At 53.3% G+C, this 24777-nt stretch overlaps 3 protein-coding genes across 4 annotated transcripts; 2 read left to right on the forward strand and 1 right to left on the reverse strand.

Moving 5' to 3' along the window:
* The first annotated feature begins 1965 nt into the window (after window positions 1-1965).
* Window positions 1966-7373, forward strand: LOC103804528 (polymeric immunoglobulin receptor-like). The gene is made up of 8 exons (XM_009077143.1): window positions 1966-2011; window positions 2823-3155; window positions 3432-3749; window positions 4509-4820; window positions 5555-5633; window positions 6147-6262; window positions 6673-6722; window positions 7167-7373. Exons 1-8 carry the CDS (start codon window positions 1966-1968, stop codon window positions 7371-7373), a joined length of 1461 nt encoding a protein of 486 aa, XP_009075391.1.
* Window positions 7374-8945: 1572 nt separating this feature from the next.
* LOC103804529 (triggering receptor expressed on myeloid cells 2-like) lies at window positions 8946-11740 on the forward strand. The gene is made up of 4 exons (XM_009077144.1): window positions 8946-8985; window positions 10435-10779; window positions 11110-11164; window positions 11527-11740. Exons 1-4 carry the CDS (start codon window positions 8946-8948, stop codon window positions 11738-11740), a joined length of 654 nt encoding a protein of 217 aa, XP_009075392.1.
* A 3580-nt stretch (window positions 11741-15320) lies between these two features.
* On the reverse strand, window positions 15321-23890 carry NFYA (nuclear transcription factor Y, alpha). Of its 2 annotated transcripts, XM_009077140.1 has the most exons (9): window positions 23816-23890; window positions 22206-22292; window positions 19941-20087; window positions 18618-18749; window positions 17911-18016; window positions 17327-17493; window positions 16574-16747; window positions 16060-16161; window positions 15321-15374 (listed from the first exon to the last, which is right to left on the reverse strand). In XM_009077140.1, exons 1-9 carry the CDS (start codon window positions 23888-23890, stop codon window positions 15321-15323), a joined length of 1044 nt encoding a protein of 347 aa, XP_009075388.1. The 2 variants fall into 2 exon arrangements, with proteins under 2 accessions (XP_009075388.1, XP_009075389.1); XM_009077141.1 differs by lacking the exon at window positions 22206-22292.
* Window positions 23891-24777: the final 887 nt, after the last annotated feature.

Genomic DNA, 24777 nt, shown 5'->3' on the forward strand with positions numbered 1-24777 from the left:
CCCACGGACATCCCACGGGCATCCCCCAGACATCCCTGGCATCTTCTGCAGCGTCAGCCCACAGAGCATCCCGCGGGTCCCACGGCCACGGGAGCCACGAGTCCCCTGCAGGCAGCCGGTTCCATCCCGGTTTGGAGGAGATGCTCCCAAGGAACCTCAAGGGTGCTGGGAGACACGCAGAGAAGAGTTGGACTGATGAGGGAGTTCAGAGAAGGAGGGAAAAGTGATGCAAGGTGTCAGGAACACAACGGAGGAGGGAAAATGAAATCCTTGGGATGGTTGGTCTGCAGGGGAAAGACTGAGCGAAGCGTGGAGGTCGCTGTGGATGCAGCAGGAGGAAGGGGATGTATCGTGGGCATGCAGCAGGAGAAAGGGAAGGATCTGCTCTCCGAGGTCACAGCAGATGCAAAGGGAGAGAGGCATTAAATAGCAGGGAGTGGGATGGCAGGAGAAGCATTCAAACAAGGCTGGCACAGCACTGGATCAGGTCACCGGGAAAACGCTGTGCCCGGAACGACTGGAGCAGATCTCTAGAAATGCCATGGAAAGAGCTGATCCTGTCACTGGGCTGGATTGAGTGACCCCCTGAGATAACATTCGTCTTCTTCTCTGTGATTCTATAATTAAATACCACATCGATCCTGTCAGAGATGCAGCAAAAGGACCAACGTCATGATGTTCTTGCTGCTCCAAGATGCCAGTCCTGGACAGAGCCTCTCTCCTCAGGCACTCCCATGGGCACTGTGAACACTGTGGGAAGGGATGGGCACAGCTCCTGCTCCGTTTGGAGGCAACCAGTTGCAGAGACTGAAGTAATTGCAGCCCCCTGGGATCTGTCCGTGAGAGCACGAGCGCGTTCCCCCCTCTCGTTACCGAGCATCAAGTGCCTGATGAGAGAGGGATTTGGGGACAAGACAATGCGAAGATATCTAGCACAAAATGATTAGCCAGAATGTATTGTTAATAAGCTGCTTATTCATATAATTGGAAATTATTTGCAGCCAGGGTGTCAGTACAGCCTTCCCGTGCTGCTCTGCTGGAGCGAGGCAGGTACTGGCCCAGGGGACACTGCTGCTGGCAGAGGAGCTCAGTGCCACTTACTGCTCTGCTGGCACTGCCTTCAAGGGCAGAGAAGGGCACAAGGATGCCTGGGGGAGGCAGAAGGGACTGGGCCAAGCCTCACTGACCAGGGCACATTCCCAGTATGGCAAGCACAAGGTGTCTGGGAGCAGAGTGGAATGACATTTCCTTCTCCTGGCCCTGGCTGAGCCCAGGCCTCTGAAGCACCTGGGGGATCAATCAGTCACATGTGCCTCCAAAAACTGAACCATTTCTCCCTGTTTCTGAGATCAGGGACTGCTGTTAATGGTGTTCCTGGTGGGAGTGTCAAGGGACCATTTGGGGACAATGCTGGAAATGGAGCAAGATGGTGAAGTGGCTTCTGTTGATGCTGGACCACCTGGCAGCAGTTTGCTGGGGAAACATCTGACTGCAGCCAGACCACGAGAGCAATGAAGAACACACCCCATGCCACAAAACCAGCCCAGAAGCACCTGCAGACACCAGGATATGAAACCAGCCAGGGGCACCTGGGCCCAGAGTCTCCCAGTGGACAACAAACCCAGCTCTGTGCCCCTCCAGGCTGGAAGAGGAGCTGTGTGGGTAAGAAGCCTCATGGCCAGCCTGGCCATGGGCTGGGGTGGGTGGGCAGTGACAGAAAAATGACATCAGCCAGGCAGGAGCATCAGGACAGGCTGAACTCTGCTCTCAGCCACTTCCCCAAATGCACACTGAAATTATCTTAATATCAATGATGTAACGAGCCATGGTGAGTGATTTCCGCCTGAGGCAAGACCTTGAGCACTTCCCCCAGTTGTGACACTGCGAGGCAGGAGGGATCACAAGGCAGACACACTTAGGACACGGTGGGCAGCCCCCAGCAATGCCCCTTCCCTGGGCCTGAGGATGGCCGTGGAGCTGAGAGCTCTCCTCCTCCTCTTCTGCTTCCCAGGTAAGAGAAGGGCTGGGCATGTCCCAGGGGAGTGGGACACCCTTCCCCACCTCCTGCTGCCCAGGGAGCTCTGCAGTGGGAGGACTCCAACACCAGAGTCTCAGCTGGGCACTCGCTGCAGGGGTGGGGAGGGAATGGGGAACCCCAGTTCCCACCACCACACATCTGGCTCCTCCAGGCTCCCAGGACAATCCACCCTGGGAGCACAGAGCTGCAGCCTCCAAGCAGCCCCTGTGCCTCCCCCAGTTGGCATTTCCCATCACGTTGGCCCTGCTCAGCTCCTCTGATTGCAGTCCTGGGTCAGGGCAGTGTCCGAGCACCACCTGCCTCTTGCCATCCCCACAGAGAGCACAAAGCTTCCAGCATGTGGCAGGTTGGGGAATCAAGGCAACCTGCACCTGGCACAGCCTCAGCCACGAGCTGCTGAGCATCCTCTGGGACGCAGCACAGAGAGGCTGCAGGTTGCACACAAGCTCCAGCTCCTTCCCTCTGCCCCATCCCAACCCGGACAGACCCCCCGAGCCCCAGGACACTGCATGGGCTGGGGTTGGTCTCCTTTGCCTGCAGCAAGGAGCAGTGACAACAGGGCTGGTTTGCACCATGCACAGCTCCAGTCTGGCTTGAAGGTCCAACGCCTCCAGCACCCAATTGCCTGTGGGTTTTAAACCACAGCTCCAGTCCCAGCTCAAATCTTTCCAGCTCCACCAGCCACAGGTGTCCACGGGGGAAGGTCAGAGGCAGTTTCCCCGTGCCTGGCTGTGGGCAGCCCTGCACCAGCTCCTCTCTCCCTCACCACATCTGGTATTTACAGGTCTCCAGGCCCAAACAACTAATGCTGAGGAGAGGCGACAGGAGGGGAGTGTTCTGTATCTCCAGTGTCCTTACATTGCAGAGATCATAAACTATTACCAGATAGTTTGGTGCCGCGTGAAGGAAGGACGGTGTGATACCATAGTGAGCACAAGCAGCCCACAGAGGGTTGAAGCCACAGGCAGGACAACTACACTAAGCGATGACCCCGTGCAGAGGACTCTGTCTGTCACCATGACTAAGCTCCGGGCAGAGGACTCAGGCACCTACTCCTGTGCTTACTCTGTCGATAGAGTTTATCGACTGAAGACAATCTCCCTGAACGTGTTCAAGGGTGAGTACCTGTATCCCCACACAGTTGCCAAGTCTGGTCAGAAAGCAACACCATTCCTTCCCCTGTCCTGTCCCACCTCTCCCCCACAGCTGAGCAGCTTCCCCTGACCCTGCTGAGCCTCACTCGCTGCCTTCCCTGCTCACACAGCCCAGCCCTGCAGGGCTCAGCTCCCTCCTGCCCTGGGCTCTCCGGGCGGGAGTGCCCCGGGCACGGTCTGTGCCTGGTGCCCAGCTCAGCCCTGTGCCCAGCGGTCAGTGACAGCTGTCTGTCCCACAGAGGTGCTCAGGTGGGAGCTGGACAGCCTGGCCGTGCAGTGCCCGTACAGCAGCAGGGCGGTCGCGGCGGGGCAGAAAGTTTGGTGCCGATGGGAAGGGCAGAGCAAGTGCACAATCCTGGAGAAGACACATCACTATTCAACATGGAGCCAGGACAGAGCTGTGCAGACCAGAATAGAGATCGAGGACTACAGTCAAAGGGCTCTCACTGTCACCATCAAGAAGCTGCAGGCCTGGGACACTGGTGTGTACTGGTGTGCACACTACAGAGACTCTGGTCTCTCCCGGATAACGGAGGTCGTGCTCTCTGTGGCCAAGAGTGAGTATCTACTAAGCTCTCTGTCTCCAAGAGTGAGTAATTACTAGGCTCTCTGTGCCCAAGAGTGAGTCCCTACTACACTCCCTGTGCCCAGGAGTGAGTCCCTGCTGGCAGGCAGGTGTGGACGTGGCCGGCCCAGCCTCACCTCCCTTGTTGTCCCCCTGTGTGTGCCACAGCACTGAGAGCTCAGCACTGTCTGCAGCTCACCCTTGTCTCTCTGCCTGTCCCTCTGGCAGACACAGCGAGAGCTGATCCTTGGGATTTTCAAGCCAAAGCTCAGGCCTGGCCCTTCCGTGCTCTGTCTGCTCCCAGCAGAGACTCAGGGAAGGTTCCCATGACTCCCACAAATGCGGCCGCTCATCCCAACTGCTTCCCACGGGGCTGATCCAGCAGCTGCAGCACTCAGCTGGCTCACAGTGGGCACTGCTGGAGACCTCCCCCCTGCCAGGCATTGCTCTTGCTCTGCCCTGGCACCACCAGCACTCCCAGACCTGAGTGCCTGTGAGCAAAGTCCCTGGGGCACCAGAGGAGGAGACAGGACCCCCCTGATTTGTAACTCATCTCTGCACGGGTAATCTGGGTCCAGTCCCTTTCTGCTCCACGTGTCTGGAGGCAGAAGGAGATGTTCTATGAAGAACATATTTAACTGAAGAACTTCTGTGTTCCAGAAGGAGAAGTTCTAAAATTCTCTGCAGGAGCCTGCAGCAGTGCTGGGAGGGGCTGCCCCTGATCTCACCAGCCATTCCGGCTGTTTTCCAGGGACCCAGCAGCACACAGCCAAGGAGTCAGGAAACTTCTCTGTGCAGTGTCTGTACAGAGCCGAGGACTATAAGGCTGTGAGCAAAGCCTGGTGCAAAGTAGGAGCAAGGAAGGAGTGTCACATACTGGCCACCACCAGCTCGCAGTCCCCGGGGCACAGCAGAGTCAGGATCCAGGACGACACCGTTCAGGGGATTCTCACCATCACCATGGAGAAGGTGCAGGCACAGGACTCTGGTGTGTACTGGTGTGCCCTCCACGAGCCCCCCGAGCTCTACCGCATGGAGGAGGTCACGCTGCAAGTGGCCAAAGGTGTGTACAGACCCGCAGGGACACTCCACACTCCCTTCCCTGCCCTCCCTCTGCACTGCCCAGCTCACACCACCTCCCACCCACCTCTGCCTGGGTCTGCCTGCACAAACCCTGCAGCACTGGACTTCTCGTGGCCACCACGCCAAGAGGAGCAGCAGGGATGGGAGCTGAGCCACTCACACAGCTGTGCTGCTCCTCTGGAACCTGGGAACAGCTTCCCCTGTCCTGAGAGGGGTTTCTGTCACTCATCCTCATGATACTAGTTCTGCCCCTTTATAGCAGCTCATCCTTTGATTAAAACTATTAAGACCTTCACACAGGATTGTCCAGGGAACAACTTTAGAGCCATACTTCAAAGATCTGTGACTTCTGGGTTCTCGTTCAGTGTGGTGTTGTGGCATCAGGGCTAGTACTGAGGTCTGGCAGGGGCAGAGCAGCCCCAGGCTGCAGCCTGGCTCCTGCAGCAGAGAGGGACAGCAGCGCAGGAGATGAGAGGGACAGCAGTGCAGGAGATGAGAGGGACAGCAATGCAGGTGATGGGAGGGACAGCAGTGCAGGTGATGAGAGGGACAGCACGATGCTCTGGCTGAACTCCCAGCACATGGGGCTGAGTGTGAGCAGGGCCCTGCACACACAACCCTCCCCTGGCTCAGGAGCAGCAAGGGCAGGGGGTTTGCTGGTGAATGCAAAGCAGCCCCACAGTGACTGTTCCTCTCTCACCTCTGTGGTTGCAGTGTTGGGTCGAACAGCCTCCTCAGAACCTGAAGGCACAAGCCAAGCAACTCCTTTGGATGACAGCCCAGCAGAACCCAGGTAAGGGCTACAGGAAGTCTCTGAGCTCCAACACACACAGGAGCAGCAGAACCAACAGATTGTGCCCCCAAGCCTCGACTTTGCTCACTCCTGTCCATGAATATTTAACAATGAGACAGTTAATCCATTTACCAGGCTGTTCAGTAAAGGGAGTTTTCCCCTTTGGGCATCTGCTGTCATCAACTCCACAGCAGCACCTAAGAGCAGAATCATCCCTCAGCTCCAGTGCAGCAAAGCACAGGAGGAAAAGGCAGTTCCTGCTCCAGTGAGCCTGGAATTGTGCTCAGAGCTTTGAACAGTGGCTTGTTCCTAAAGCCTGGAGAGTAGTTTAGGTAAAGCTCAGAAGGCACAGCCAGATAGGAAGGTCAAGTTGGCATTGCTGCCAGAGAACCAGAACCTCCTTCCAAGTGCACAGAAGTGGGCACAAAAAACCTGCTCCTGTCCCTGTCACTGCTTGGCAAAGGGCTGTGCCACCAGCCCACACTGGTAACTCCTTTCCTCTCCTGTCTTCAGCTCAAGCATGGACACCTTCCTCCTCCTGTCTGTGGTGCTGGGCATCCTGCTCGCCCTGGCTCTCATCACCTCCACAGCACTGTGTGTCAGGCAGTGCAGGCAGAAGGACAGGACAGGTATGTGGAGCTGGGTGGTGCCTCCTGTTCTGCTCTGCCCCTGCCAGAGCCTTCTCTGCCATCACTTTTCCATCCCAGGTGAGCCCATTCCCAGCTCACAGGGCCCTGCAGGAGCCCGGGGAGGTGCCTGGGAAGGCTCCAGCAGATTCCTCACTGCCATCTCCCCTCAACTCATCACACGCAGGTCCCTCCACACCCTGCACAGGAACCTGCAAACACATCAGGGGAGAAGTAAAGTGGGAACAAAGTGTTCCCCAGGCTCAGGGCAGAGAGTTCCCATGGGCACATCCACTGCTCCTATCCCTGGGCAATCCCACAGCCTTCCACAAACCTCCCAAGGCACAGGCAGTGCCCAGGCTTTTCATGGACCTCTCTGCTTCTAAATCCTCTGATTTTGGCTTATTCCAAAGGTAAGAGAGAAGCAGATGACACCTATGAACAACCAGAGGCCACAGCAGAGGTAAGGAAAACAAATGATTCCCACATGGTACTGAGTCCCTGACCAACAGCCTGAGGAGCTGTTGGAGCCACCTGATGAGGACCTTGGAGATCACTTTGGTTGGGAGCAGGAGGGAAATGGTATTTAATGTCAGCAGAGAGAGGAATGTTCCTGTCTGGAGACAGAGGAGGGAAAATAATGCAGGGAAACTCCAGTAGGAAAAACCCACAGTGCAGCACATTCTAGTAACCCCTGAGAAGTGACTCCAGGACAAGTAACCCAGGTCAGACCATGAGATTGTCACCTGTATCCAGGTGTAGAAAAGAGGGTTGTGTTCTTTCACCTCTATCATGACTGGAGGTAAATTTTCACACAGTTTTTTCCTTTCTAGGAAAGTCTTACTCTTCTGGTAGGAGCTGTGCCCTGGCACTGAATCATACTGAGTGTTCTCCCTTTCTTTCATAGCCTGACAGCACTGGAAGAAAGGAAAGTCTCAATGATGACAGCGGAGGCCTAAAAGGCATTAACCTGGACTTGCAATCCTGTTCCAGCCCTGAGGATCCTCTTTACTCCAACATTGAACCAAGTCAGGCTCTCAGGAAGCCCCAAAACAAAAGTGTGGAATATGCTGTCATTGCATTCAAGCAGTTCCCAAGGAGTGACATGAATTGAACACAGAATCCCCAGACAGCCCAGAACTGGGGAAAAGAACTGGAATGCACAGTGGGAATGGGGAGCAGGAGGTGTGTGGGTGGACACTGGGGGAAGAGCTGAGTCCTCCTGCCATGTGTGTGCTGTCTGTGCATTCTCTGCCCTCCCTCCTGTCAGGGGCCAGGGCAGACTTTGGCCAGACTCCTGGTGTTGGGCTATCCCAGGGGCCCTTGTACACCTGCTTTGCCAATTCCATTAAAATGCAGACCTGGAGAGGTAAGTGTGTGGGATTGACCTTTGGAAAGAGAGCAGTCCTGGCTGGGTGTGATATCCCCTCTGTGTTCTGCTGCAAACTGCCTCACTCCTGAGGATTCAGCTGCTGTGGCCAAACAAATTCGTTGCAGTGCTGCAGGGATAAAATGAACCTTGCTGTGAGTGGGTTGGGGATGTGAGTGCTGGATGGGAAGAATAAGCAGAACCAAGGTCTGCACTTCCCTCTCTGTGCCAGAAATGCTCCAACAGACACATTTGCTGCCACAGGAAATGAGTTTGCTGGGGCTCAGCTCCATCTCTCCTAAAGCCCAGAAGCTCTGGCACCTGATGGACCTGCCCCAAGCCCTGCAGACAGGTCACAAACGCCAAACCACCCTCACTGCCAGCCCAGCCACATCCAACAGGCTCCTCCTGCCAGGGCTGCAGCAGGACCTGATGGGAGTGGAGTCTGGAGATTTTCAGTGCTGCCACGACAGAAGCAAAAAGGAAATGGCTCTGGACATGGTTCATTCAGCCCAAGGTTCCCTGACCATTTGCTCCCCAGGCAGTTACACTGGTTGAGCACAGTGGAGTGGAAGAGAGACATTTTCAGGCTGATTCTCAAGGAGAATCCAGATTTGTGCTCACTGGAGCAAGAAGGAACACAGAGGGCCATCAGTTACCTCACAGTAGATTTCTGGTCACTGTGAGGTTACAGATTCTTAACCACCAACTCAAGGAGAGAAAAAGAGGCACATTTCAGAGTGGACAGACCTGCAGCTTCATCTGTCTGTTAGGAAGCTGATAAACACACACATGAAGTCAGGAAAATCCTCCCTGTGAGGGTGGTGAAACACTGGCACAGGTTGCCCAGAGCAGCTGTGGCTGCTCCACACCTGGGAGTGTTCCAGGCCAGGTTGGATGGGGCTTGGAGCAGCCTGGGCTGGTGGGAGCTGTCTGCCCATGGCAGGGGGTGGGATGAGATGGTCTTTAAGGTCCTTCCAACCCAAACTTCTCTATGAACCATGAAATCCTGCCCTGGTGGGAGCTGGGCCGAGCAGGACACTCAGGCTGTGGCTTCAGGCCATCACATGATGCTCCTGTCAGGCTGTCTAGACTGAGCTGTGGCTGGAGAGGGCAATGCTGATGCCTGGATTTTCAGCCCACGAGAGAAATGCCTGTCCCTGGTGAGTTGCTCAATGTGCAGGATGAAAAAGATGCCAAGTTCCTGTGCTCCTTCCTTCCGTCAGGGCAAGGAGGGGACGAAGGAGCTGTCCCTGGGCAGAGCCTGTGTCACTCTGCTCCAGGCTCCTCTCCTGGCCCCTTCTCTGCTCAGCTCACATGGAGAAGCTTGTGAACCTCATCTTGCTCTTCCTGTCAGGTAAGGAGCAGGTGTAGCCCTGGGTTTCAGGGAGCAGAGGGTTGGGGCCAGGCTTGGTGTGTCCTGCAGGCTCCGTGCTCAGCCTGCTCCTGTCCCATCAGCGATCCCAGTGCTCCCTCCCAGCTTTCCTCCCAGGGATCCTTTGAGTCAGAACAGGAAACTGCTGAGAGAGCCTCATGTGTCAAATGTGGGGTTGCAAAATCCTCTGTGTTTGCTTTTGCAGAGCTTCAAAAGGGATTTGCATAGATGTAAATTACCACATGGGGAGGGAATTAGCACCCAAGGGGCACTTGGCTGTTTCCAGCTCAGCCAGGAATGTCCATCTGGGGGGAACCAGCTGGGGGTCCCAGCCAGCAGCCTTCTCTCTCCAGCCACTTTGGGCATCCCAGCTCCTGGCAGCAGTGCAGGAAAGGCAACCTGAGATGTGTGAGCACAGAAACCTGTCCCAAAAATCTCAGAGCTTCTGGAAAATGTTCACTCTGCTTTTTCCAGCAGCACCCAGGGAGGGAGAAGGAACACAGAGAGTTTGTGACCTGTCAGCAGAATCGGTTGAGAAGGACTCAAAGTTTTCTACAGAGGCACTGGGAAGTGTTTGAATCTTGTGACTGATCTAGGAGTTTTTACAGTGCTGTGGGAGGTGAGGAGGGTCTGCAGGAGACACAGGAGAGAGAGTCCAAGTGCTTTGGAGAGATTGCACAGGAGCAGGAGGGAATGCAGTAAGGCAGTTCCTGACTGGGACAGCTCAGTGCAGCAACATGTTGGAACAGCAACTCGTAGGTGTGGGATACTTGCAGAGCACAGATCCATTCTGTCCATTTTCTAGTCAAGCTGAAAAATCTTCAGAATTTTTGGTTTACAATTTGCTTAGAACAGCTGAAATTACTGAGCTAAAAGGCTCAGCCAGCACAAAGCCTCAAAGAGCCTCTTGTTTCGTTTACTTTTGGTGTATCCTTACTTGTGGCTCACAGGAGCTTCTGCCTCTGAGTTTTTTCACTGGAAACAGAGATTTCCACAAACACCACACTGCACTTCTCCCTGGTAGTATTAATAGCTCAGTCTGCTCCTTCTGCCTTTGCTGCCACAAAGGGAAATGAAAACTAGAAATGAGGAACTAAGACAATCAAAAAAAAGCAGCCACAGACCAGTTGACAACATGATTAAAATTAGCAAGATACTAAAAGGTAGGGTGGAAGAAGCTGCTACACCCCTGGAATTAGAAACTGAGATTAAGAAGTGACCTCCTAACCTGCAGCAGGACACTGGTTTGTGGGTGTCACTGATTGCAGCAATCCCCAGGGGTGACAGCTGCCATCACTAGAGCTCTGAAGGATGAAAAGGGTGTTTAGCATCAGCATGGCAGTGAGGGAGAGATCGAAGGGTCTAAGGATAAGATCCAGCGAGGGACAGACCCGAAAGGGCCTTGGCTCACCCTCCCTCCCTCCCCTCCAGCATCCTGCGCTGCAGAGAACGTCACTGTGGTGTACGGGATGGAGGGAGGAACCATCTCTGTCAACTGCTCCTACAACCTCTGGAAGCAGAGGTGGAAAGAGAAGAGCTGGTGCAGGCAGGTGGCCAAGACCAAGTGCCAGCACGTGGTGAGCACCAGGCCCTTCTGGCTGCCTTTCCTGAGGAACAGGAACGGCACCACCTCCATCAGGGACAACATCCACGACGGGATCCTGACGGTCACCATGAGCAGGCTCAGGAAGGAGGACTCTGGGCTCTACCAGTGCAGAACTGACTTCCTGGGGGAAACAAACAGCCTGAGGAAGGTGCAAGTGGAAGTGCTGACAGGTATGTCCTGGGGCTCTGAGGTTCACCACTTCCTACTTGAGCTTCATGTGTGGCTGCAGATGCCAAGGCCTCACTTCAGTAAACAGCTATTTTCTGGCTCTGAGCAGGATGTGTTTCATTGCCTCTTTGATTGCTGATGTGCAGCAATGTGACTTCACAGCCACAGAACTCTGACCCTCCATCCCCCTGTTGTTGCCCAGGCTGATCTCCCAGCCTGGTGAGCCTCACCTCACCTCAGCTCCCTGCCCAGCTGGGACCCTGCTCTTGGTGGCACCAACGGACATCACACAGAAACACCTGCAGACTAAACTGTTCTCTTTGTGCCAGCAGCTGTCCTGGAGACCCAAGTGCCTGAGGAGCCCAGAGCTGTGCAGAGCATCTCCAGGTGAGCCAAAAACTCCTTGTGCTGGGACCTCTGCCTAGGCTGAGGCAGATTAGCACCAGTAACCCCATTTGGAGGTGAGAGAAGCACCACAGGCATGTTCTCTACCCCTTCCTAATCTAGGATGATTCCTAGAGCTGCTCTGTGCTTCCCAAACAGCAGCTTTATCCCAGTCCAAAAACGCAGAGCTCGGTGCCAAGCAAATCACTCGATGCTAATTCACTTGTGAGAGTCCCTGTCCCCCTGGCTCTGACCTCCCAGGCTGTCTGTGGCAGGAAGTGTCTCCATCTCCACACTCTGCACCACGAGAGTTTCTCCAAAGGCTGATCCACTCCCTTCATGGCTGTACTCCTGGTTCCCCACAGGACTCCTGCTGGAGCAGATCTCACTCTCTTCTACATCCTTGCTGGGTTCCTGGGGGCCAAGTTCGTGGTGGCTGTGCTGATCTGTGTCATTGGCAGCAGCAGGAAGAGCAGAGGACGAGAGCAGGAGCCAAGGCTGACTGAGCAGCAGGTCCTCCCTGTCCCTGCTGCCCTGGGGCACAGTGGAATCAGCTCCTGTCGGGAGAGCTCTGCATAGAGCTGAGCTAAGGTTCCCTGTGTGTCCCTCAGAACTCCATTATCACAGCAAGAGGAGCAAATCTCCCTCAGGGACCACGGACAAACCCCCAAGCTCAGCTGCCTGAGGTTTCCACCTCTGTCCCATGAGCAGGACACAAAAATGGGGTTAGTTTGGATAGAAGCATTGCAAGAAGACTCTACCCTGGCACTGGGTGGTGTGGGAGGGAACACACCTCTGAGTGTACAAAGCCTGTGGTGCTCGTGCAGCGCTGAAGGCTGAGACAGGCACGAGTTGACTGTTGGGATGTGGCTGCACAATATCAGGAGTTTTACCATCACATCCGAGGTGACTTCATTGCTCTGTCGCAAACTGCCTGGAAATAAAGTTAGCAGATTACATCACAAGAGCTGCAGGAACTCGTTTCTGCCTTCCCAAACAGCCTTGTGTGGCTGTTCTCTGCCCTTCCTGCCTCAGCTTCCCATTCTCTGCCCTTGCACTCTGCCATTTCCCCTTCTGGGGGTTGTTTTTGTGACCATCACTGCACTGACCAATCCGTGGCTGAGCCCCTTGAGCTCTGGGGCATTTCTGAGGTGTCTGAAGTGTTGGTGTGGAGTCTGTACCAGGAAACCTCCAGGCATGTGCAGGTGTGATCCCCAAACACAATGAAATCTCAACACAGAGCAAAAGTTTCTTGGTTTATAAACTTTTACTAGCTGCAGAATGTACACAGTACTTACAATTGCATCTATTAAAGACCAAAATACACTTGAAAAAAATGCATCATATAAAAAAAAAAAAATATAAACCTGTAACTATGTACAAACTTAGCCTGACAGGACATCGATCTCAGCCCCTCCCACACCCACTGCAAAGGGTTTTTTCCTCCCCTTTGCAACATGCAGAGCCTTGAAGCATCACTTGAGGACTCTTTTTTTCCCAAATGCCATTCTCTACACACATAAATGTGGTTTGGGATGGGTTCACTGCTTGGGGCACTTCAACCAAGTTTCTTCTTCCATCCTCACCCACTTCTACTCACTCCTGGAGTTTTTGCTCAAGTGTAGCCAATCCACAAGTATTTCCTACTGAATTCAAGTTTTGAACTGGACAGTGTCTCCAGTTTAAGCAGTTCCCCCAGCAAAGCAGCAGCTGTTGGGTAGCACTGACTGGTGGCTCCAACCTCACCGAGCAAACTCGACTGTCAGCAGTGACCACACAACCCAAAATAGGAAAACGTGCCCAGAGCTCTCAGGCTGCCACATCACTAGCTAAAGTAGTAACAAGACGACTTTCTCTAACACAAATCCATGTCTCCATACACATCCTACAAGGGATCAGAGAACCTACACATGAAGGGCTGATGGGGAGACAAGTTCCAGCAGGTTGGGAGAAATTTATAAGGTCTTTAAGAAAAGTAATTACTCATTAAAAAAACAAAACCAAACCTACGTCAGAGCAGTAATTTTGCTTCCTAAATTTCCAGCCCTCAGAGGGGTTCCCTCAGGACAGGGATGAGCCATCAGGTGAAGAGCAGAAGCATCATGGAGAGACTTTTCCTCAGCATGGAAATGTCCCAACAAAATGTACAGATACTCTCCAAAATATTTACAAAGCTGCTGCAAAGCCAACTAAAGCAAATGCTGTTGTTGCTGCACTAACTGCTGCAGGTTCCTGGGATGGGAGAGCTCCCAGGAAATGCTGTGTGAGGGTTTCAGGTGCCAGCTGAGGAAACCAGCACCCCGTGGAACTGGGCAAGGCAGAACAACCCAAGGCTCCAGCGATGCTGTGGGAGTGACACTGCCTTTGAGACCACTAGACAGTGCTGATGTCAGGTCTGTGGACAGAGCACTAATTGCTGCTAGAATTTCAGACAAAGCTGAAAGGAAGAAGGTTGATTTGCCTGCCCAGGGGCAGCAGCTCCTCCCACAGCTGCAGAGTCACTGTCAGGACCTGTCCCAACAGCAGTGTCACTGTGGGGAGGGCACAGAAACATGGCCAAGAGCAGAGAGAGATGCAGTGAACTCAGGCAGAAGCAGCTGCACAGTCACAAAGCCCTTCTGCACTCCCTGGCCACCTGCCTGCACTGAGCCCTCTGCTCCTCCAGCATTCCTTCCCTTCTTGTCACTCTTGGGTTGAGCACTTTCCTTTTCTCCAAACAGAATTTCCAAGGCTCAGTCTCCTGCATCCTCCCAGGCTCCTACATCTGGTTCGTTTCTCCTCCACTTTGCCTTTAGTGCTTCCAGGAAATGGGAAAACATGGAGAGGGCAAATAATGCCAGGTGTATTTTTCAAACTGCGTTTACATTTTTTGCCACTTGCAAACAGCTTTCACTGAATTCAACCCACTCTCACCCACTCCTGGCTGCTCTCCTCCCACCCCTCACTCTGCAGCTTCACCTGCCCAGGCTCATCTCTACCTGACCACTTCCACCACCAAATCTCAAACCAGTAAGAAAGGAGCACTCAGAAGCCATAAGGAGCACTGAAGGATGTGTTTTGTGGAGATGCTCAGCCAGGTGTAGGCCAGGAAAACATCCTTGTTTGCACATCCAAGTACTCCTCCTGCATTAGTGAAGTGCCACTTCTATTTTGTTTTAGAGAGGACAATCTACAAGGAGCCTGAGAGGTTCATCAGTCTCTGCCTCCAAGTGTGGAACTCCTTTGGGTCCAGCAGGATGAGCTGAGCTGCCCCAGCTGCTGCCATGGAACATCCCTCACTCTGCAGGACTGTAGAGCTGCTTTAGACACCAAGAAATGCCATCACAAAGCCATCACTGAGACTGCAGATCTGGTGTCTTCTGCAGGAACTCTGCACTGCACTGGCAGCTTTAGGGGAAGACTGAGAACAAAAACTCCTGGGGAAGAGACTTGTTTGAAAGTTTGAATCCTTTTTACACTCACATCCAGTTTTCTTCCAAAGCAGCAACTACTGGCAATAAACATACAAATCCGCCCAGAGGTTTGCTTGCACTAATTAATCCTACCCCCCACATCACCCCTCCCACCTCAGTTCTCGGGACAGACACACAGTACACCAAGTCCTGTAGTAACCTTGAGCATTTCTGATGGCTGAGCCTTCCCCACACAGGAGGTTTCTGTACACATTTACAAAGTGAAAAGAATTCCCTTCAGTTTCTGCCACATCCAGAAGTGCCACAACAGGGACCAGCTCAGGGGAACGAAGTCCAGAGGAGTGGATGGAATCCCAGGCCTGCTGGGCAAACACAGTCCTGTGGTGCAGCCAGAGCAGTGCTGGGCTGTGTCCCTGGGCTGTGGCTCCAGGCCCAGGCAGCACAGGCCACGGGGCCTGCTGAGCTCTGTGCCACACTCACCCGTGGCCAAGCTGAGTGCAAGAGGTGGTTACACGAAGGGAAATCAAAGGCCTGAGCAGTCAGACTCCAAATCCCTGTGCTGGGCCAGGAGAGTGTCCCAAGGGCGTCTGAAAGGTTGTGTTTGTTGGGCTAAACCCTCCACCACATCCTGAGCTCGTGGTGTGGGACAGGCTGTGGCTTGGGCATTGTCCACTCTGAGACTCGCTGGACACACTGGACAGGCAGGATGGGAATTCCATTCAGGAGTTTTCTCCTGGAAGCAGAGGTTAGGAGACTCTGATCATCTGTGTCATCGCCTCCTCGTTGGTCTGAGCTGCATCCTGCAGGCACAAAACACATCCAAGGTTGGAACTTCAGCACTTCCACGAGGCAGAGAGCAGCACACAGCCATCAGGAGGAGATGCTCCTGTCCCTCCATGATCTCAGAAAATGTCCTGTTTTTCCTGGGATTCACATGCTAGTGCAAGACTGGGATACATAAACTCTAACAGTTCCCAGGAATGTGCTGCTCCTGGTAACAGGGAAGACCTAGTGCTGGTCTGGTGTTTGGGGAAGATTCTACTGCAGAGAAAGAAATATTCCCTGAAGCCACAAGATTGCTCTAAAGCACTGACCAACACCAGAACCTGATATTGCAAACCAACATGCAGCTAAGAATCAGATGTTCCACGTGTTCAGTTTCCATCAGAGGTAGAGAAAGTGTCTCTACCTCCAATCCATGTCCCAGAGGAACACTCCTGGTGCCCAGCCAGGAAGGTTATTCTACCAACAGAGAATGTGTGTGTTTGCCCTAAGAAATACGAAGTCAACACACTCCTATCAACTTCACTATAACTTAATCCCTCGAGGCAAACAGCACTTTGTCTCTCCGAGTGAGACAGGTTTTCTCCAGTGCCTCATCACAGACCCCAGGGCAGAGAGGAACAAGGGGGAGCCCAAACCTCACACAGAACAGCACAGACACCTCTGAAGTGCTCCTGAAGGGCTGGCCCAAGTTCCACTCACCTGCATGTGAGGACTGTCCTTCTCCTTCGGGGAGAAGAACCTGCCTCCCTCCCCTCTCTTCCTGGCCATGGCGTGGCGATGCCGCGACTCGTGCAGGTATTTCTGCAGCAGAGGGAGAGGTCAGAACAGCCACAGCCCCCAGCCCAGGGCCCCCCAGGGGACACTCCCTGCCCAGTGCCCACCCATCCCCTGCCCCATGGGTATGTGCTTACGGTTCTGCAGTTACACCTGCCACAGCCCCAGAACCAGTCAGGCTGGAAGAGACCCCAGTGGGACATCTGGTCCCACCTCCCTGCCCAGGCAGGGCCAGCCCAGAGCACAACACACCCCCAGCTGCATCCAGTGGAGCCAGAACTGTCCCCAGGGACTTCAATATGTATTCTGACCTTAAACCACCACAACCAAATCAGAGAACTGAGGAACAGCACAGTTGTAGTCCTTGTTTTACAGCCCAGGGGGATCCTGAGCCTCCCCCCCAGCGCAGCCCTGGGTGAGACCAGAGTTTTATTCTCACCCTTCTCTCTTTGGGGATCTTTCCCTCTGCCTCCAGCTTGGCCCGTGCCTGTCTCCTCTTGAGGATTCGGTGGTACTGCTTGGCATTGACATACAGGGGCTCCTCCTCCAGCATCTCTGCCCCAGGCAGGGGGATCCTCTGGATGGCTGGCACTGACCCAGCCCCAGGTACCATCTGCACGAGAAGTGGTTCAGCACTTGAGCTCAGGGCACAGAGTGAACACAGCAGAGCAATTAAACCCCCAAAGGTTGAAATGGAAAACGTTTGGGTTTGCTCAGACAATGCAACTCAGATAACGAGGCTGCTTAAAGGAAAAGCAGCAGTAAAGCTGCTCTCAAAGGGCAGAACAAATCCAGACAACTCCGTTACTGCTCAGTCCTGACTGGGTTTGTCTGAGACAGGAAAGATTCCAGTACAACATACAATTCTGTGCCCGTGTTGCTGCTGCTTGTCCAGCTAAACGTGCAGGACGTGCCCATTGTTTGGGGTTGTCTTATTCCCTGCCCATTAACGGGTGAACCTTGCAGAGCTGCTGACATCTAGTGGGGACAAGCACAGCCCAATTAAAAGGCTACAAAGGAACCGGAATGGGCACGAAAAGCCTTCCCAGTATCCCATCTAACCCTGCCCTCCTGCAGCTTAGAGCCATTCCCCCTTGTCCTGTCACTCCACGCCCTTGGAAAATCCAGGCAGATTGTGTCCAGACACCTTAAAGCTCACCCTTTAAGGAGATCAGTGAAGTTTCACACCTACCATGACCATTCCCCCCGAGTTGACCACGTTCCCAGCCACTGGCAGTGTCACTGTGACTGTCCCCTGGCCACTGCTGGTGGTGTTGGTGTTGGCTCCAGTCTGGACAATCTGTGCTCCAGCCAGGCTGGCTGCTGGGATGGTGATCATGCCTGTAACAGGGACTGTAACTTTAAGGAAGTAAAACACAAAAGAAAAAAAAAGAGAAACAAAACAAAAACACGCACACAGAAAGAAGGGAGCACCATTAGTCCCACTTCTGCCAGTTACTCACTCATCCTTCCACAGCATGTACAGCTTCAGGAGAGCACGGAAGGGAAGAACTAAACTCCCCCTGAATTCCTGGGGTTTGTGCTTGTACCTGCAGTGACCCAGTGTGAGGTCAGAGGACATGTGCCCTCAGGGCTAACAGCAAAACAAAGGGTGTCTATCCTAGCAGCCAAAGCCAAGAGGAATTGTGGTTTCTCACCTCAGAGTGAGCTCCTGGGTGACACCACAAACATCTCTTCACTCAGCCAGCACTCACAGCACTCAGCAGTGCAGCTCTGACAGTGGGTACAGCTCTGTGTCCCTCCCACCCCTCCTACCTTGCTGCAGGATGGTGCCGTCGGCGTTCACGGGCTGGTACACGATGGTCTGGCCCTCAGCAGCCTGAGCCACCTGCTGCCCCTGAACTGCAATTTGTTGCTGGGTCTGGACAAAACAGAGAGCACAGGAACCTTACAAACGGCTTGGGTTTGTCACATTTCGCAATTCCTGGACTATCACATGGTGTTTGAGGTGTTCCAACAGCTCTTGCTTCATGACCAGCAGCAGGAAACAGGCTGGAGCACAAAGCAACTGGGGGTGAAACACCTGAAGCACATGTCAGGGACTCTGCCAGTCCAGTATGCAATACTGAAAACACATTCTAGGCTTCCTGGCTCACTGTATGTGAAAGAAGAACTGTCCTGTTTGACTTTGGCCCTCAGCAATACCATCAGCACAAACCCCAGGGGTGACTGGATCACTCCACAAATGGCCCAGGGATGGAATTAGCAATGCTTCATGTTTCCAACTCCAACAAATAAGACAAAAACAACCACGAACCAAGAAAATACAGAAACACAATGGATAAAAACATGCAATCTAGTCATTCTGCCCCAGAGTTACGCATGGAAACACTACAAAAACATGACATTTATTCCGAGTTCTCCTCAATATTAATAATCCCTTTTTTTTTTCCTTAACCACATCTTAAGTCATTTCTCTTCCTGTTCCTCTCCAGAAAACCCTTTCATGCTGGTGCAGTTACCTGTGTCTGGCCAGCAGTAACTGCAGTCTGGGGCTGCTGTATAATGATCTGCTGGGTCTGGCCCTGCTGCCCCTGTACCTGCACAGCCTGCCCACCTTGAATCTGAATCTGACCTGGCTGGACCAACTGAATCTGTGGAAGAAAGAGTCAGAAAGGAACATTAACTATGCCTCTGAGCTCTCCCTCCTCGGCCTCAGCATTACCAACTCATCTCTGAGGATGATTCAGGGTTGCATAGAAAAAAGAAAGCCCTGAGGCTGCTCTGTTTCCACTGTGAAACCAAGAGCTGCAGTGGATTGCTCCCTGTGGCACAGCCAGAGGGCAGAGGAACCAGTGTGCTGTGCCACTGTGCTCCAGCAGCTCTCACTGCTGCACAGCACAGGGTCAAAGGCAATCCACCACTCACATGCAACTGGGAGTAATAAGGCAGAAGAGGCCTGAGGTTTGAGCCACTTGTGGAGTTAATTCTCCACCACACAGAAGTGCTCCTGGTACACAAAGTTGTCCTCAGCTCTGCAGAGTTTTTCCACCACTGTGGGACACTCTGAGATTAAAAAATAGGGACTGGAATAGGATTTGAAGCTTGTGCTTAAAACCCCGTGATGGATTTTCCTCCAAGAACCAGACTGGAAAGAACTTCACACCAAATGTATTGGTTTTCAACCAGAGTCATTTTAAATCACCAAGACATTATTTGCCTTCCTGGCCTGTGCTGAACTGGATTCCTCAATCCCATGCTAAAGCACCAGGACTCATTGTGCCATGGTTACAGCTCTTCCCTTTGCTTTTGAGCAACACACTTCAACCACCTCTTCAAATTTACAAACTGTCTTTTAGACAAGCATTCCCAGGTAACTGCTTCCCAAAAAATCCACCTTCTGCACTTCCTACAGCATTGCCTTCTGTGTGCTGGGGATGTTTACCTTCCCCTTCAGCCATCACGTGTCAGATGAGCTCAAGCACAAGAGTTATTTTCAAGCAGCTTTCTCAAATGATTTGTTTCTTAAATCCTTTCTAAGCCTTGAGTTGAGCAGGCACCAGATCCCCAACTGCACTGTGAGGGCCACGGAAAACAAACGCAGTATCCCAACAGACACAACTCCTGGGCTGGTGGGAGGTGTCCCTGCCCCTGGCAGGGCAGAATGGATGAGCTTTAGGGTCCTTACAACCCAAACCATTTGGTGCAAAACCCCCAAACCCACTCCAGCTGTACTTCAGCAGACATCACCTCAGAGGTCTGCACTGTGCTGCGCCCACAGAGCCAGCTCTGCCTGGCAGTGCCTGGCAGGGGGAGAGCACCAGCCACCCCCCGTGCCCCCTCACCTGCTGCAGCCCCTGCGTGCCAGACACGGGGACCTGCATGATGGTCTGGCCCTGCGCGCCGGGCACGGCCTGCACCATGATGGGCTGTCCCGTGGAGGTGATGAGCTGTCCCCCGCTCACCTGCACCATCAGCGGCTGCCCCTGCACCTGGGGAGAGACAGCACAATGAAGCCCTGGGCATGGAGCTGCCCCGGGAGCCCCAGAGCTGCCCCAGCAGTGTGGGAGCAGAGACTCGGAGCCGCGGGCACCGACCCGGGCTGGGCACAGCTTGGGGCTGAAGCTGCTCCCAGGATGTGCTGCAGGGGAGGATCTGTGTCTGCTGCAGCCTAGTTGCTATGAAGCATGAAAAGCATTACCAGGTTTTCCAGCCACAATGACTGCCTTCATGCACAGCCCAAGAGCAGAGTGGAATAAAGGGAACTCGATTATGCACACCACAGTGACAGATCTCCACTTTGGGGCTCCACTGACACAGCTCTGGGGGAGCTGCTCTGACAGGGACGTTCTGAAGAGGCTTCAGCTCTCTCAGATTCCATGGCTACACCACTTCCATCTCCTGACACAGAGCATGTAATGTGAAATTGTAACTGGAGCAGCACGACATGGAGTTCAGGAAGAAGTGAAAGCAGATGAGCAGCAGTGACTTCTGAGGCCAACGAGGCTCAGAGTGGGTTTATACATGTAAGTACATATATGAGGGTGCTGAGGCACTGGCACAGGTTGCCCAGAGAAGCTGTGAGTGCCCCATCCCAGAAGGGTTTCAAGCCAGGCTGGATGGGGATTGGAGCAACCCAGGCTGGTGGGAGGTGTCCCTGTCCACAGCAAAGGGTGGGACTGGATGAACTCTAAAGTCCTTCCAGCCCAATCTATAATCCTATGATAAATTTGGCATGAAAGCCTCTGGGCTCTTAGACCAGCTGTGTCTCTGGTCACTGGCAAAAAGGCCCATGAAAAGAAGAACAAGGGAAAAACCTCTCTGTCAAGTCCCCAGATTCCCCAACTATATACCTGGAAATCCTCCACCTCCAACAGCTTCAGTGTAAAATGACTTATGAGCTAGGGAATCACTCACAAGCTCTGAGATACTTAGGAACAAGAGCAATACAACATGGCAAAAAGTCACTGAGTTCTTGTGTTTCTGCTTGTGAACCCCCAGGAGCTGTGACCACAGCCAGCACACACAGCCTCACACTCTCAGGGGTGCTATGCCAACACATGCAGGGAAATGACAGCTGTGCCTCAGGGGTCAGTGCCTGCACTGGTCTGGTGATGTTACAGGTCACCTCACACTGCTGTGACACTGTCCTGTCCTTCAGCTGGTACACAGCACACCCCAGTCCCTCATACACAGCAGCAGTGCTGGACCTCAGCAGGGAGGAACATGCTCAGCCACGGGGAAGCACAGGCAGCAGCACAATACCGATAAGCAGGGAGGAAAATGACACATTCCAGGAGTTTTGTTAATGGATCATAGCAAGCCAGAACACAACGAAGAGGGGAGGACACACCACCAACCAGAGGCCACAGTGACCTGAGCAATCCACGTCAGGTTTGAACTCTGAACATAAAAAATGCTGTGTTCAACCTTGCCCCTGCAAGCCCATCCCAGCCCTGGAGCCCTCCACAACACCAGTGCTGAACTGCTCTGGCTGCCCAGGGTGTGTTAGCTGCTTCCAGAAGGGTTTGTGGGCTCCTGTGTGAGCTCAGGAGTTGGAGTCTGCAAGGCAGAAGACACCTCACACTGACACAAAGCATTTCTGTCCAATCTGTGATGGATTTCCTGCCTGGATCTGCACTGCTCCAGAGTTTCCCTGTGCTGTTCACAGGTAAAGAACTCAGATTCCCTCAATCCCACGTATTGTCCCCAAGTGCCTTTTGATCACAGGTGAAAAGGTTTCACTCTGCAGGCTCACAGCTCTCCCACCACCTGTCTGTCTGTCACCTAGTCACTCCTCACAGAGATCAGAAATATCATCTCCTTGGAGCTACAGGAAATCTCTGGGGTTTCTCTCAGCTGTCACTGCCTCATCTTGGTGTTTTCTCCTTCAAAGTCCCATTGAACCACAGTTCCCTGAGTGCAGCAGGTTTCTGAGTCCCCACAAAGAGCTCCGACCCCATGGAGAACCCTCCAGCCAGCACAGCACAGGTACTGCTGCTAACAAACCATCCTGAGCCTCCTCCAAACCCTGGGGAAAACACAGCATTAGATATGTGGCAGTGGGAGAGTCATGCAGTGCTCGGAAACACAATCAGAGAGATCACCACTACCTGGAGGGTCTGGACTTGCTGGCCTGAGGCGGATGCCACCTGGGCCTCAGTCTGCAGCTGGACAGCAGTGACACCTCCCTGCTGCTGGGAACAGGAACAGGGAGAGCTTGAAACATGGAAGTGCACAGCTCTGACACCACACAACACACTGCTGGGAGAGCTCAGCTCCAAATTCACACTGCTCCGGGGACAGGAGGAATGGGAACGTTCAGCAAACCCAGGGGTGGAATTCCAACAGATCTGCACAGACACTGACAGGCCTCAATATCCCACAGATTCACTCACAGAGAACAGGAGGGATTGTTATTCTGCAGAACTTAAACCAGTTTCAGTGTTTCAGCCTGCTCCGTGCTCAGGTTTCTCACTCTGAAGGGTTCCAGATTGTTGTCACTATGGTTAGTCTCAACAAAGGCCAGAAACTCCTTCCTGCAGCACAGTCTGAGCTCCATCTCCACCACCCCTGGAGGGTCAATCTCTGCCCACCACTGCCCTGGGAGGACAATCTTGAGAGGCTGCACAAGCAGTGAGAGCTAAGAGCCTTTTCTATCTTTAGCCTCTTTGGTAAGAGTCCCAGAATAGTCTGTGTGACTGTGCTAGCCCTGGGAGGGGTAGGACAGTTCTCCCCTAAAGCAGCACTGCAACAGCTCCTGTGGGAAACACATTTCATGTCAGACACAACACAGGCTGTCAGAGCATGTCCTGGAACGAGAGCCAAGGGATGGTTTCACCTCCTCTTTAACACAGAGTGTCAATAAAACCAAAGAGATCTCTAGTGAGCTGCTGAAAACAGGTATTTTTAATAAGCTTTAATATCAACTGTTTTAACCTCAAACACAATCTTGTTCTGACTGAAAGAGTTAACTTCAGCTAAACTCATGGAAGAAGTTGGACCCTGCTGAAGCCAAATCCCACTGAGGACATGATGCAGTGGCACATCCCTTTGCATGACAAACCCCCAAACTCCTCTTGCCTAGAACTGGAGCAAACAGAAAAGGCAACAGAAATTCAGCAGCAGCACAGCTCACCTGAAAATGCTTTATTACATCTCACTGGGGGAAGCTTAACAGCTAAAATCAATAAGCCCTTAAAACCCTATCCCTGCTCATGGGCACACTGTGACAGGAACTAGGAACTTGAGTCTGGGAGGATGAAACCCAAACCCACATGCTTGGCTTAATTCTTGCAGTGTTTGCTTTGATCCACTCATAGTTCTAGCACAGAGAATCTCAATAAACACTTCAGCTGAAAGAAGCCTCTATGGGCTTGAACAAAACCTGTTCCAATTTTGGGGGAATCTGCACTGTTCCTGTGGACAACTGACTGATCCTGTGAATGTTCTGTCTCTTCCATTTCCAGAGAAAATTTGTAATTTTCCTCACGTCACTCCCAGTGTGCAAACTCCCGGCTGCACTGAGATGTGTAACTCGTGCTCCTGCAACTCAATAACGAGCACATTGCCAAACCCACATTTACTGATTCCAGCCCAGTCAGATCGCTGAGCAGGTGACAGAGTAAGAGTGGATCATGGGAGCACCCCAGTGCTTCTGTGACCCCCTGAGGAGCCAAAGGGACGTGTCCCTGTGCCCACCTGTCCCCACAGTCCATACCTGCTGCTGGATCTGCCCAGCCTGCACCACAATCTGCTCCGTGGAGCTGTTGCTGTTGGCTGTGTACTGCTCCATGGTGCCTCAGCTCAGCACTGCACACCTGCAAGGACAGGCAAACAGCAGGGGGTTATTGTGGAAGATCTGGGTCATCCTACAGGAGCTGCAAAGCAAACCATGAGCTGCCACCAAGGGCAGGAGCTCCCGGGAGGTCACAGCAAGGACACACCTCCCTCAAAACCCTCAGTAACTAGAGGTGTCAGTTCGAGCACATCTGACCTGAGTGAACAGCACATGTGCTGCTTCCTCATCCTGCAAGGGATGATCTCACTCCCTTCACTGAGCAGAGCATCCAGGTCCCATTGGAAATATCAGGGATCAATGGCAGGAGAGCAGCTCCTCCTCAAGCTGCTCTGCACTGGGGATGGCTGAGTGCTCCTCTTCAGGGAGCAGATAGTCACACACACACATATGTACACGTGTGTACCTGTATCTTTATATACATCTCACAGAATCCCAGGATATTCCCAGCTGGAAAGGGCCCACAAGGATCATCAGAGTCCAATTCCTGTCCCTGCACAGGACACCCCAAGGATGAATAACACACGCTGTATACGTATACACGAGGCCATAGAAGGTACTCCAGTAAGTTTCCTCACCAAACACCCCACACTAAGCACGACTCAGAACGATAAACACTCCCGGGACTCGAGGCAGCCCAAAAGCATCACTTAAACGTGTCCCCCCTGGAGCAGAAACCGCAGCACTAGCAGTGCCAGTGCCCCGAGCCGGCAGTGTCCCCGGTGAAGGAGTAACGCCGCGGCAAGGCCAGGACCGAACAGCGCGGAGGCCGCGGGACTCTCCCGGCTCGCCACATGTGCTGCCCACGATTCGTTTCTGGCTCCCCGTGCTCCCCCCGGAGAGCCCTGAGGTTCACCGCAGGAACCTCCGCGGCGGATCCCCCA

The sequence above is a fragment of the Acanthisitta chloris genome, unplaced genomic scaffold (assembly GCF_000695815.1).
Source record: "Acanthisitta chloris isolate BGI_N310 unplaced genomic scaffold, ASM69581v1 scaffold22506, whole genome shotgun sequence".
Taxonomy (NCBI): Eukaryota; Metazoa; Chordata; class Aves; order Passeriformes; family Acanthisittidae; genus Acanthisitta; species Acanthisitta chloris.